The sequence below is a fragment of the Leucoraja erinacea genome, chromosome 1 (assembly GCF_028641065.1).
Source record: "Leucoraja erinacea ecotype New England chromosome 1, Leri_hhj_1, whole genome shotgun sequence".
Taxonomy (NCBI): Eukaryota; Metazoa; Chordata; class Chondrichthyes; order Rajiformes; family Rajidae; genus Leucoraja; species Leucoraja erinaceus.
Window position 1 is genome coordinate 138,401,006 of NC_073377.1, and position 13,654 is coordinate 138,414,659.

General features: G+C 45.2%; 1 protein-coding gene across 2 annotated transcripts in view; it reads left to right on the forward strand.

Annotated features, from left to right (window-relative positions):
- Positions 1 to 1,949: 1,949 nt before the first annotated feature.
- The window catches only part of g3bp2a (G3BP stress granule assembly factor 2a), a 31,709-nt gene continuing 20,004 nt past the window's right edge, over positions 1,950 to 13,654 (forward strand). For both annotated transcript variants that reach the window (XM_055644199.1, XM_055644200.1), the window contains exons 1-2: positions 1,950 to 2,086; positions 8,173 to 8,291. In XM_055644199.1, coding sequence (XP_055500174.1) covers positions 8,197 to 8,291 — 95 coding nt within the window. In that variant the 5' untranslated portion in view covers positions 1,950 to 2,086; positions 8,173 to 8,196. The remainder of the gene's footprint in view (positions 2,087 to 8,172; positions 8,292 to 13,654) is intronic.

Sequence of the window (13,654 nt, forward strand, 5' to 3'; positions counted from 1 at the left end):
GCTCGGAGCTGCAGGATATCGAAGAGACCCTAGTGAGGGTCTCATCTACAATGGAAGAGGGGAACCCTCGTTCCCTAAAGAATGAGGACATCTCCAATGAAATATGTGATGATATGAGATGGTGTTTCTCCAGTATGAGTGTGGCCTCACTGCCAATGGAGGAGACCCAGGACAGACAGAATGGGAGGAGTGAAAATGTCACCAACCAGGAGACCCAGTAGGCCTTGGATGACCGAGTGCACTAGTGTTCACTGAATCAGTTGCCGAGTTTATGTTCTTACAGGAGACTACATCAGAAGCACTGGAACTGGCTTGATTATATTTATGTATTATTAATAGGTTAGTGTTTGGACTCTATGTGAAATCAAATAATCAAGTCAGAAGAAGGGTCTGGATTTGAAACATCACCTATAGTTTAGTTTAGTTCATTGTCACCTGTACCGTGGCACAGTGAAAAGCTTTTGTTGCATTCCAACCTGTCGGTGGAAAGACAATACATGATTACAATCGAGCCATCCACAGTGTACAGAGACACGATAAAGGGAATACCGTTTAGTGCAAGAGAAAGTCCAGTGAAGTCAGATTAAAGATAGTCCGAGGGGCTCCGATGAGGTGGATAGTAGCTCATGACTGCTCTCTAGTTGTTGATAGGATGGTTCAATTACAGATCGACTGTCCCTGATTATAAACTAAATTAATCTGTAAACTAAAACTGGTGTTTAGGGTCAGGACCCTCCTTCAGTCTTGATTATATAATTTCACGATGAGTCCAAACACTAAGTTGTGGGTAGAACAAAGGGCAAAATACAGAGTGCAGAATATTGTTTCTCGGCATTGTTGAGCATCTGTTCCAGAGTCAAAGTCCGATGTCCGCAATGGGGTAGAGGTGAATCGGACAGCACCCTGACAGTTTGTTGTTTTTTGTTCCAGATTCCATCACGACAGCACAATGGCGCAGCGGTAGAATTGCTGCCTTATGGCACCAGAGACCTGAATTCGATCCTGTCCAAAGGTGCTGTCTGTACTGAGTTTGCACGTTCTCCCTGTGACATATGTAGGTTAGAACTGGTGTACGGGGTGATCGCAACATCGAGCGGATTCAGTGGGTTGAAGGACCTGTTTTCACGCTGTATCTCTAAAGTCCAAAGTGCGCACCAGGGCTTGGTTTGCTCTGCTCCTGACCAGTTGCACAGTGGCAAGGCTGGGTCAGTGAGGCCCTTCCAAATCACTCCTCGTGATGGTCATCGACTCTGGGCCTCTATCGCTGGAGTTTAGAAGAATGAGAGGGTACCTCATTGAAACTTACCAAATTGTTAAAGTTTACCAGGATAAAGTGGATGTTGAGAGGATATTTCCACTCGTGGGAGAGTCCAGGACCAGAGGCCATAGACTCAGAATAAAAGGATGTATCTTTAGAAAGAAGATGAGGAATTTTGTTAGCCAGAGGGTGGTGAATCTGTGGAAGTTATTGCCACAGACGGCTGTGGAGGCCAAGACATTGGGTATTTTTAAAGCAGATATTTGACAGGTTCTTGATTAGTGTGGGTGTCAAGGATTATGGGGAGAAGGCAGGAGAATCGGGTTGAGAGGGAGAGATAGATCAGACATGATTGAATGATGGAGTAGACTCGATGGGTCAAATTGCCTAATTCTGCTCCTATGACATGAAATTAGTCATTCTGTCCCTCTGGTCTTATGGACTAGTGCACTATTGTATTTAAATTTGACTTGATTGTGGTTATGTATGGTATATCTGATCAGTTTGAATAGCATGCACAGAAATAAAAGCCTTTTGGCTGTACATGTGACAATAATAAAGGTAAACCTTGTGTCTATTGGGGGGATGTGCAAAGGAATGGGAAACTGTCATATAACCACCCAGCTTCAAAGACACGAAAAGAAGAAGATTGGGGGGATTGGCTACGTGCAGAGCGGGAGGCGGGCCTCTGCGCCGGGGGGACGGGATAGAGGGTGACACCAGGGGGGGGGGACCGCCCGCTCCGCCACGCCGCGCAGCCCGGACCGCATTTAGCGAGGCACACGGCAACGGCGGCCTCCCGGAGCAGCTCTCGCTGGGATCGCGCAGGTACGTGAGGCCGGGGACTGAGAGGCGCCGCTCCTCACCCACCAGGCCCTGACGGTCCGCCTGCCTGACGCCGCAGCCGGTGGGTGCGAGGCCCCGCCGCTCGCCTCTCAGGGCCCCGGGCTCCGGGCTCCGCCGTGTGCGGCAGCGGGGTGTGCCGGCGGCTGCCGGGCGGGGTGAGGCCACGGGGCTGGGCCGGGCTGTCGGCGGGAGGCCCCGGGGTGGGGGAGGTGGGAGTGAGGTGAGGGCCCCGCCGTGTGCGGCAGCGGGGTGTGCCTGTGCCGGCCGGCCGGTGGGCGGGTGGGGAGAGGCCACGGGGCCGGGCCGGGCTGTCGGCGGGAGTGAGGTGAGGGCCCCGCTGCCGCTCCGGGCACCCGGACTCAATGCCGGGCGGCCATGAGGCGGGAGCGTGGCCGGGCCCGGCTTCACGCCGGCTGCGGACTCTGGATCCCGGCTCTCACTCCCATCAGAGTCCCCGGGACCTCCGGCCCCTCGCTGCCCAGCTCTCGCCCCGGGATCCCCGGCCCCTCGCTGCCCTGTCCGGGACCCTCCCCCGTGTCCCTGCGGGAACTCCCTGGGCTGGAGGTCGGCGCCGACTCCTTGTCCTTCCCTCCGGCGGGCAGGACGCGTGGCGGGGGCCGACGAGTCGCAGATGCCCTTCTCCTCGATGTGCGGGCCGGGGGGCGCTACTTGCTCCCCGGGGGTGGTGGCAGGAGAGTGAGAGTATTCTAGGCACCCACCACTCGCTCCGGCTGGCGGGGGCACACAAAGGGCGGTGGGTAAAGACGCGAGGGTGGTGGCTTGGGGAGCGAGGGGGCTCGTGTGGAGCAGAGTCGACTGTTCCTGTCCTAAAAATATCATCAATCGCATATATCATTCGGAACAACAGCAGACACTTTGGCCCACAAGTTCCGTGCCGAACATGTTGCTAAATTTAACTAATCTCCCCTCCCTGTACGTGATCCATATTTGTCTATTCCTGGTACATCCGTCTGCCTATCTAAAGGCCCCAAACGCCAATATTTTTTATCTGCCTTCAGTAATTTAACTTGTGGGAAACTTTGTTGAACGGGTTGGGGCTGGTCCTTACACGATGGGCTGAATGACTACTCGTTCCCGACTACTCCGATTCTTTCCTGTTTTACTAAATGCTACATTAGGTTGGTGTCTAATGCACCGTTCGTGTACTTGGTTTTTACGATTGCTGTGCACATTAAGTTCCAACTCTTCATCTTCTTCCCCCCCCCCCCCCACCCCCACCAAACGGGCTGGCACATAGCACAGCTGGTAGAGCTACTGCCTCACAGGTGGCAGAGGTCAGCTTTCATCCTGACTGTGGGTCCTGCCTATGTGGCTTTTGTACGTTCTCCCTATGACCGTGGGTTTCCTCCAGGTGCTCCGGTTTCCTCCCACTGCCCAAAGATGCGCGGGTTTGTTGGTTAATTGGCCACTGTAAATTGTCCTTCATGTGTAGGGAGTGGATTAGAAAGTAACATTCAACTGGAATGAAAAGGTGATCGATGCTTGTTGTGTTTCAATGGGCCGAAGGGCCTGTTCCATGCTGTATCACTAAACTTAATTGCAGAGAGTTATAAATGTAAATTGAATTAAAGTTTCATGTTCTTTAGAGGCAGCCATTATTTTTAAGAACAGATTAATTTAGACTTTACAGTTGATTCTTGTGTCCAGTTTTATAAACTGCAGTTTTTATATCAGAACTTCAACTATCTACAAGGTTATTTCTGCATCTTTTTTAGTGCAGAGATTTATTTATCTCTTCTTGGCCATCCAGTAAATCTTTAATACTGTGTGTTGCTCAGGAATGCTTCCTGAGTGAGCAACAGCCAGTGTCAAGACTGTAGAGGGACCTTCAATGCTATCTTTGCAAATTCCTCCAAATCCATCTGCAGGAGAAACTAACCTGCACCAGCACTTTTTAAGTGGGCATTGTTTGTTGCCTGGCATCATACCACTGAAAAGTTACTCTGTTCTTGAGCCTTGTCACTAAAGAGATCGCTCAGTGGACAGAAGAAAAGACTCAAGGCCATGCTTCAAGACTTGCTGGACAAAAAAATGCAACAGCTTCACCGTCTGCCTATGCTGTCACAAAATGGAGAAGGAGCATTTGAATTAGCATGAAGAGCTTCAGATCAAAAGTACACAAGCCTACAATTTTTTGGTTATTATTGTAACGTGTACTGAGATACAGTGAGGAGCTTTCTTCACATGCTATCAAATCATAACTATACACAAGTACAATCAAGACAGACTCAAGTAGGTAGAGTCAAGGGAAAGATGGTGTATGGAATATAGTTCTCGGCTTTGAAGCACAACAGTTCAACAGTAAGGACAAATGGCGTGCCCATCTCCCAACTGCCAACCTGCCCGTATCACCAAGGAGCCTCTGCCCCCATGTGTGGGTTCCATATCCATGCCATCCATCGCCTCTGAAACCACAGTGTTGGAATGGAAGCAAGTTATCCTCTAGCAAAGGACTGTCTGAGAAGTACAGATATATTCCAGCCTCGTGTACTTCAACTTTGTGTAATTCAAATTGACATTTATTTACTGTTACTGTTTGAAAAGTTACTGTCTGTTTGTTAAGTGGGATGGATCATCAATAGTCGGTGGAGTGCAGTTTGACAACTTTAGTGTTCACATATGAAGCAATTTGTCCAGTCCACTCTGTATTTAGGGTGGTATAATTCAAGAAATTTAAACTTGTCTAGCACGTACAGTATTCAGATTAGATCATCGTTAAATAAAAAAAAAAAATCCTCCATAGACTGGATTAAAATAAAATAAAATTAAATTAAATCCTCCTGTTGCTTCTTGAGGGATTCTAGTTTACTGCAATCTTTTATAAGTGGTCCACAGGAGACCCAGACGGCATAGATTTACATTAAGCAAGGTTGCATCATCACTTAATCCTTCCAGCTGCAATGCTGTACGGCTCCTCCAGTAAGCTTCCTGTTGGAGTGGATCTAATTTATAGGACAGAGAGAAAACTGTTCGATTGCAACGCCCTCCACTCCAGTGGTAAGATTGCCCCCGACTCTATTGAGCTGTAGAATGTAGGTGACACTTAGTTTAGTTTGGATACAGTGTGGAGATATCACTGAAATTGTGCTGAACAATGAACACCTGTATCCTCGTTCTATATTATCCCAGTTTTGTATCCTAAGCATGAGGGGAAATTTACAAAAGCCAATTAACCTACAAACCTGCATGTGGAATGTGAGAAGAAACTGGAGAAAGCCCATGGTCACAGGGGAGAACGTACAAACTCCGTACAGGCAGCACCTGTAGTTGGGATCAAACCTGGGTGCTATGAGGCAGGAACTCTGCCAATGTGCTGCCTAGTCCTTGCAATGTATGTGCAAACTGGTTCACTAAAGCATGTAAGGGAATGAACTTGCACTCAACCTTTGCAGACACCAAAATCTTCTAACAGCCTGCCTGTGACTGTCAACACCAGAGGTCCACGATGTGATATTTAAAAACATGGACAGTTTCCTAATCCCAATCTGACTGATTGAGGGTTGCCACCTAATAGTCAAGGCAAACATTGGTGATGAAAATTACCTTCAATGCACTTGAACAGCCTTTGGTTGTCTGAAGAAAAGGATCTTTGATGATGTAGAACACATTTTTCGGTTGCATTGATTGCTGCCGTACAGCACACTTGTAAGAACTGGCATCTGAAAAGACCAAGCAGATTCTGTCAATGTTGACTCTGTTAAATCCATCGATTCCAAAATCAGCATTCACTTCCAAGCCAAGTTGCAGTCATTTGATGAACAGGCAATGTTGTTTGCATGCCTGACACGGGACTCTTGACACAGAAACTCATCTGAGCTGTATCCCAGCAAAAACTCACCAGAGGGCAGAGGAAATGGGCCCCAAAGCTTTCCTGACAATGAATGGCAAACCCATTGACTTGTATTGATGACCCATTGATGAAGGTTGAAGTGGCCAGGCAAAGAATGGTACGTGGGGCGACCAGATGCAACAGGCCTATATGGCCAGCTGCAGTTGGAACTGAAATTGCGTCGAAACCAGGCTTCTCTTGCATATCGATATACATAATGCACCTAACTGGGGATTGTACTTGTGTATAGCAGTATTCTTCATGATATGTATGCAAAAAAAGAATCTCGTTTTACATTGGTACATGTGATAATAAAGGAACAATTGGACTTAACACCAATCCTTGACCATGACGTGTGCAGATGGAGAAGGAGCATTTGGGATGGCATTGAGAACCGTGTGTATTAGTTTGGAATGCAGTGAATTGCAGTATAAATGATATCAGTGACCCGTCTACCCACAGCTCACCTATGGCTGAGTGAGGCTCCCATGTTGGGCTTATCACTCGGCTCAGACACTGAGAATGGATTTGTCCTCTGAAGAAGATTATGCACCATGAATTGTATGCTCGTGATTAATAACTGGTTCCAGTTTGTTGCAATAATTATTTTAAATGTGCTTTTATTGGGAATTGTTGCAATAGTTTCTGTTTCCTCAATTCTCCAAGCATTGGACAAAATTGCATTTATTTGCTTTACAATTGATTGCTTACTATTTGATGTGTAACAACTTTGGGTGCCGCATCGTGGTCAGTCAATATTCAGTTCAGATTGGAGCATTTTGCACCTGTAATAACTGGTGATGACTGCCAATCACCCCCCCCACGGACACTTATTATTTATTTTTTTAATTCAAAATCGTTTGCTATGTCGCTCTTCAAAGGAGATGCTAAATGCATTTCGTTGTCTCTGTACTGTACACTGACAATGACAATTAAAATTGAATCTGAATCTGAATCTGATTTCAGGCGATATAGAATGAGAGAATGTGATAATTATGCTAATTTGTTATAAGTTTAGAAAGAACAGAACAGTTAAGCACAGGAGCAAGCACTTCGGCCCAAAGTATCGATGCTAAATATGATGTTGTTAAACTCTCCACCCCGTATTCCTTCATTCCCAGCATTTCTATGTGTCTCAAGAAAAGCCTCTTCAAAGCCACTATCATAACTGTTTACGATAGTCTCCATGGGTCTCCCTTCAGCTTCTGCACTCCAGAGAATACAATCTAAGGCCTATTTCCTTTGCTCCATAGATGCTGCTTCATCCGCTGAGTTTCTCCAGCATTTATGTCTACCCAAGTGTGTTCAATTCTCCTTGTGGCTAAGACCCTCTGATTACTTTACTTTAGACTTTAGTGATCCAGGCTCTTTGGCCAACCGAGTGCATACCGACCATTGATGAGAGATTGGAGAGGGGAATTTTTCAATCACAGTATGCTGTGATCAGCGGAACTCAGACCTGTGGTTCAAGTAACGGGTGGCACAGTGGCGCAGCAGTAGAGCTGCTGTTTTACAGTGCCAGAGGTTCAACCCCGACTACGGGTTTGCTGTCTGTACGGAGTTTGTACATTCTCCCCGTGAATGCATGTTTTTTCTTTGGGTGCTCTGGTTTCCTTCTGCACTCCAAAAACGTACAGGTTTGTAGGTTAATTGGCTTTGGTTAAAAATTGTCCGTAGTACGTCGGATGGTGTTGGTGTATGGGGTGATCGCAGGTTGGTGGACTCGGTGGGCCGAAGGACCTGTTTTCACGCTGTATTTCTCAAGAAACCCTTTAAAGTAGCACTATCCTATAGAAACATAGAAAATAGGTGCAGGAGTAGGCCATTCGGCCCTTTGAGCCTATGATTATGGCTGATCATCCAACTCAGTATCCTGTACCTGCCTTCTCTCCATACCCCCTGATCCCTTTAGCCACAAGGGCCACATCTAACTCCTTAAATATAGCCAATGAACTGGCCTCAACTACCTTCTGCGGGAGAGAATTCCAGAGATTCACCACTCTCTGTGTGAAAAAAGTTTTCCTCATCTCGGTCCTAAAAGATTTCCCCATTATCCTTAAACTGTGACCCCTTGTTCTGGAATTGGAACAATTTACAATTTAATCTGGGCAGCATTCTGGTAAACCTTTTCTGCACCCTCTTCGAAGACGCTGTTCTCTAAATGTGGCTTAACCAAAGTTTTATAAAAAGAATGAACACATTTCTCATTCTCTTTCAGGTAGCGTCATTGTGTACCAAAGAAATGGTGATGGAGAAGCCAAGTCCCCTGCTTGTCGGGCGGGAGTTTGTACGGCAGTACTATACTTTACTGAACAAGGCACCAGACTTCTTGCACAGGTACTCATTTCAATATCTTAAGATCATTACATCTTTTGCAATTATTTGGATAATAATTTTGTATAAAGCTGATGCCACAGAGTTCAGACAGTTGTATTTTCAGCTCCATTACTGTTGGTGAACCATAAAGTGCTGAAGTAACTTAGGTCAAGCAATGCTTTGAGTTAGGACCCATCTTCGGTTACTGTTGGTAAAATAATGTTTGCCATGTGCCGGGTGAAATATCAATAGTAACTATTTTAAGGTTGTGCCCAGTTTTAACTACAGCTGAAAATATTTGCTCATATTGATGCATTGGAAATCAGGAAGTAAATTATACTTTTAATTGAAACATATTGACATGTAATAATAACATGGCTTTTCCACAATCAAAATTTATTTCTGGTGATAGTTCAAATTTGTCCAAGAATGTGACATCTTAACCCGACTGGATTTACTTTTTCCAGTTACATTTCTATAGCGACTTCCACCATTTTAAAGTGTTTCCAAGAGCATATGAAAATAGAAGCAGGAAATCGTAAACTAAAACCGGAGTGCTAAAAACACTCAGCAGTCAAATATTGTTTGATGAAAGAGAAATGATTACATTTTCAGGTTGGAAATCCTTCCTTAAAACTGGAAAAGTGAAAAGTGTGGCTCTTCGCCAACTTGTGACGTGGTTCCATTCCTGAGAACTGGTTGTGACACAAACAGTTTGCAAATCGGACATGTGGATTTATTGAAACAAAGACAACATATCTAAACAAAAATATAGGCCAGAGGGCGCAACATACGGTTAAACCAGGGTTGTGTTTCAACTTAGTTGTTTAACTCAATCTTTCAGTTTCTCTACTGGATAGAATGATTAGACTTTAGAGATACAGCACGGAAATGTGAGTAAAGGTTTAATTTGCAAGAGAATGGGGTTGAAAAGGAAAGATAAATCAGCCATGAATGAATGGCAGAGTATATTTGAGCCGAATGGCCTAATTCTGCACCCATGACCTATAAACCCCCTTGGCACCCTCTCTTCCTGTCTATAATGTGGTGAAGTAGAATTTGTGCAAATTCTTCTTCACCACACCATAGGCAGGAAGAGAGGGTGAAGGAGGTTCAAAGATTTTGGTAAAGATTGTAAATTGTCTCTTATAAGTAGGATAGCGCTAGTGTGTGGGGTGATCGTCGGTCAGTGTGGACTTGGTGAACCAAAGAACCTGTTTCAGTGCAAAGGAGGAGACCTGGAGTGCATGTTCACAGATGCACACACGGGTAAAATACTTCCCTGTAATAATTAAGGTGTAGAATACATACACTCCCTGTGTTACAGCAGGTCAGGTGATGGAAATTCACACATCACCCCCACAACATCTGAGATAAGGAATGGTTATTTGCTCTCAAGGAATTTGTATCAATTTTTGTTTATTATTCAAATATTTTTTCTTGATGCATTTGCAGGCGATGTGGATTTGTGTTACAGAAATTACAATATGGACAGCTTCCTAGTGCCCTAGCATGGTCTGTTTGATTCTGTGGGGGACTTGTGTTGGAACTTTACTTAACATTAGTTGGCCCATGGTTTGTATACAGTGGGCACTTCTGGATGCCATTTCATAGGAAATGCCTGAATATCATGTAAGGAGGCACAGAAGTGATTTACAAGGTTGTGGCCAGGTCTGGACCAGAAAAGGCTGAGGAGAAACTTATTTGAGATGCATAAGATTAAGGGACTGAGATGAAGTGACAGCATTTATAAAATTAAGGGAGATATAGATAGTTTAGATCGCAAGCGCCTGTTTCCCAGGGTGGAAATGTCAAAGAGGAGTGGTCAGAGCTTTAAGATCAGAGGGGGTAAGTTTAATGGTGATGTCAAGGCAAGGTTTTTTTGTTACACAATGGTGGGTGCTTGTAATACGTTGCCAGGGTTGGTGGTCAAGGCGGATATGATAGTGATGTCTGAGGCTTTTAGACAGGCATGTAGATATGCGGGAAATGGATGTGTGCAGGCCGAGAAGATTAATTCATCTTGGCAACATGGCACAGACATTATGGGCTGAATGGCCTGTACTGCACTGTTCTACGTTGCATGTTTTTCATTTAAATGGTTGTTAGGAATCTGGAACTTGCGGTCTGAAAGGGTGGTTGGGCAGAAATGCAACTGTTTTTTGTGTACTTGAAATGATGTGTGCAGCGGAGCTGGGAGCAGGGTTGCCTTTTCCCAACTGATGGCGACACGATGGGCCGAGTAATGGCTTGCATTGTTAATTTTCTGACTTTTTAAATCTGCTCAGCAGTGTAAGCATAAATAGGATGCTGTTGCATATGAGCACATTACTCAAAAGCTAAACATTAGAAATTATTATCTCAATGGGGTTAGGTTAGGTAAGGGGGAGGTGCAGCGAGACCTGGGTGTCCTTGTACACCAGTCACTGAAAGTTGGCTTGCAGGTGCTGCGAGACCTGGGTGTCCTTGTACACCAGTCACTGAAAGTTGGCTTGCAGGTGCAGCAGGCAGTGAAGAAAGCTAATGGAATGTCGGCCTTCATAACAAGAGGATTTCAGTATAGGAGTAAAGAGGTTCTTCTGCAGTTGTATAGGGCTCTGGTGAGACCACATCTGGAGTATTGTGTACAGTTTTGGTCTCCTAATTTGAGGAAGGACATCCTTGTGATTGAGGCAGTGCAGTGTAGGTTCATGAGATTGATCCCTGAGATGGCGGGACTGTCATGAGCAAAGATTGAAATGACTTGGCTTGTATTCACTGGAGTTTAGAAAGATGAGGGGGATCTTATAGAAACATATATAATTATAAAAGGACTGGACAAGCTAGATGTAGGAAATATGTTCCCAATGTTGGGCGAGTCCAGAACCAGGGGCCACAGTCTTAGAATAAAGGGGAGGTCATTTAAGACTGAGGTGAGAAAAAAACGTTTTCACTCGGAGAGTTGTGAATTTATGGATTTCCCTGCCACAGAGGGCAGTGGAGGCCACTGGATGGATTTAAGAGAGAGTTAGATCTAGGGGCTAGTGGAGTCGAGGGATATGGGGAGAACGCAGGCACGGGTTATTGATAGGGGACGATCACCCATGATCACAATGAATGGTGGTGCTGGCTGGAAGGGCTGAATGGCCTCTTTCTGCACCTATTTTGTATGTTTCTAAAAGGGCAAAGACCCAACTAAAGCTGGTGCCCTTCATGTATGATACAGAGCTTATTGTTTGCTATCATCAAATGTGTCTGTCCCACTAGAATCATAGAAAATCCCAGCGCAGCCACTGGCGATTTGGACTTTCGTACTCATGCTAGGTGTTTAAAAATCACTCCATTACTCTTTCTCTGAAATCAAACACATTTTTTTGTGTTTTTCACCACTTTCTGAAAGTTATTTTTGAAGCTGCTCTGATCCTTGCTGGCCAAGTATAAATTTAGGCTGAGCAACATACTGCATATGAATCCCAACATTTATGTAAATATCCTTTTTGAGATGAAATGGCCAATTAATTATTCCTTGGAGCACAGGAGGCAGAGGGGGCACCCGGAGAAAACCCATGCGGTTACAGAGAGAACATACAAGCAGCACCCGTAGTCAGGATTGAACCGGGTCTCTGGCGCTGTGAGGCAGCAACTCTATCGCTGCACCACCGTGCCTCCCCCTTAAATTTTCTTAAATACATTCTGCAATAGATATCTGAATTTCATGCTGGTCTGTCTTGCTATTTTAACTTGATTGTCTTATGATTCTATTAATGTTTCACTGGCTGTTTGAGCGGCTGCCCATGTGGCAGTATTTTCTTGAAAGACATGGTGTGTGGGCAGAGTTTGAATAATTTCAATTGTTTGAGAACATTGAATGTCAAAGTCAGCATCATTGCTACAATGCGTAATGTTTCGTGTATCAAGCCTGAGCTAGTGAAGCAACAATTAATTAAATCGCTCCAGTTTGCCAGAGTTAGATATTATACTGCCATCACACTTTAGACAATGTTGTCTATAGTGCCATTACACTGTAGACAATGTTGATTTGAGCAATAGGAGTTTCCAGGACTTTGGCTTGCATTGGATGGCCAAATTACAAGCTAGACTCTTTCTGAAGTATAACAGGTGCCTTTGTTGATCAGACCCTGACTGCTCACAACCGTGGCCTTTCTGTTTTCTGTTTACTCTCCTTTTCTATGTCCACTGTGGACGTAGTGTTGGTGTGGAACCTCTGTCTGTCCAACATCTGGAATATGGATACATTTGACTTGCAGAAACTCTGGAAGTCTCTGAGTGTAAATGAGAGCACAGATATGCAGTTCATGAGAGTCCATTATTCTCTTCATCCGAGAGGATTTGTTTTGGGACTGAAATAATGTGTAGTTCCTTGACGCAAGTCAACTGAAAAATTTATTGTGACTGAATCAGGCTTTTCCTGACTAAGCATAATTGAAATGCAAAAACACTTTTGTTGCCAGGGACTGAGATTGAAGAGGGGTGGGTAACAGGATTGTTATCTGGATGGATCCAACCTGGCATGGTGTACAATTCAGTGACGTAATCTATTGATGTCGTGCAATAAGGTGCCTGAGGAGAGGACAGCTCTGTAAGTTGGAATCCAATCTTCCCGATGATTCCACTGATCCTGCCAATACTTGGTTCGGTTTAGTTTAGAAATGCAGCATGGAAGCAGGCCCTTCGACCTGCCAAGTCCTGGTCGACTGATCATCGTTTATCCTACACGCTAGGGACAATTTACAGAAGCCAATTAACATACGAACCCGCTGGTCTTTGTAGGGAACCGGAGCACACAGAGAGAACCCACGCGGTCACAGGGAGAACGTGCAAACTCCCTACAGATAGCACCCGAGGTCGGGATCGAATCCAGGTCTCTGGCGCTGTGTGTCAGCAACTCTACCGCTGTGCCACTGCCACCCTAATTTGGAATTTGCGCTACTGCTTTTTGCAGTTTTCCTAGTGTAGGAATTATTTTCGGCACTGAAGGAATGTTTAGAAAGTTGACCAGAGGGTAGTGCTGCTGCTGTAATGAAACATTACTATTGTATTGTAATAAGTCAAGTAAAGTATCCTTTATTGTCATTCAAGAACAAAATTTTGTGCCTTGCAGTCATACATATAATAAAATAACAAAAACACATAAACACAAATTTAACATCCACCACAGTGAGTTCACCAGGCACCTCCTCATTGGGATGGAAGGCAAAAGTCTTTGTCTCTTCCCTCCTTGTTCTCCCTCTGCGCTGAGGCGATCGAGGCTTCCGATGTTGTGACCCTGCCGCGTAATGGGAAGTAAGTCAGTCCCGCGGCTGAATCCGAGCTCCACGAACAAGCCGGTTCAAACTTGGCGGCCCAGGGTGGTTGAAGCTGCCGAAGCTGCCGCTCTCCAGTCC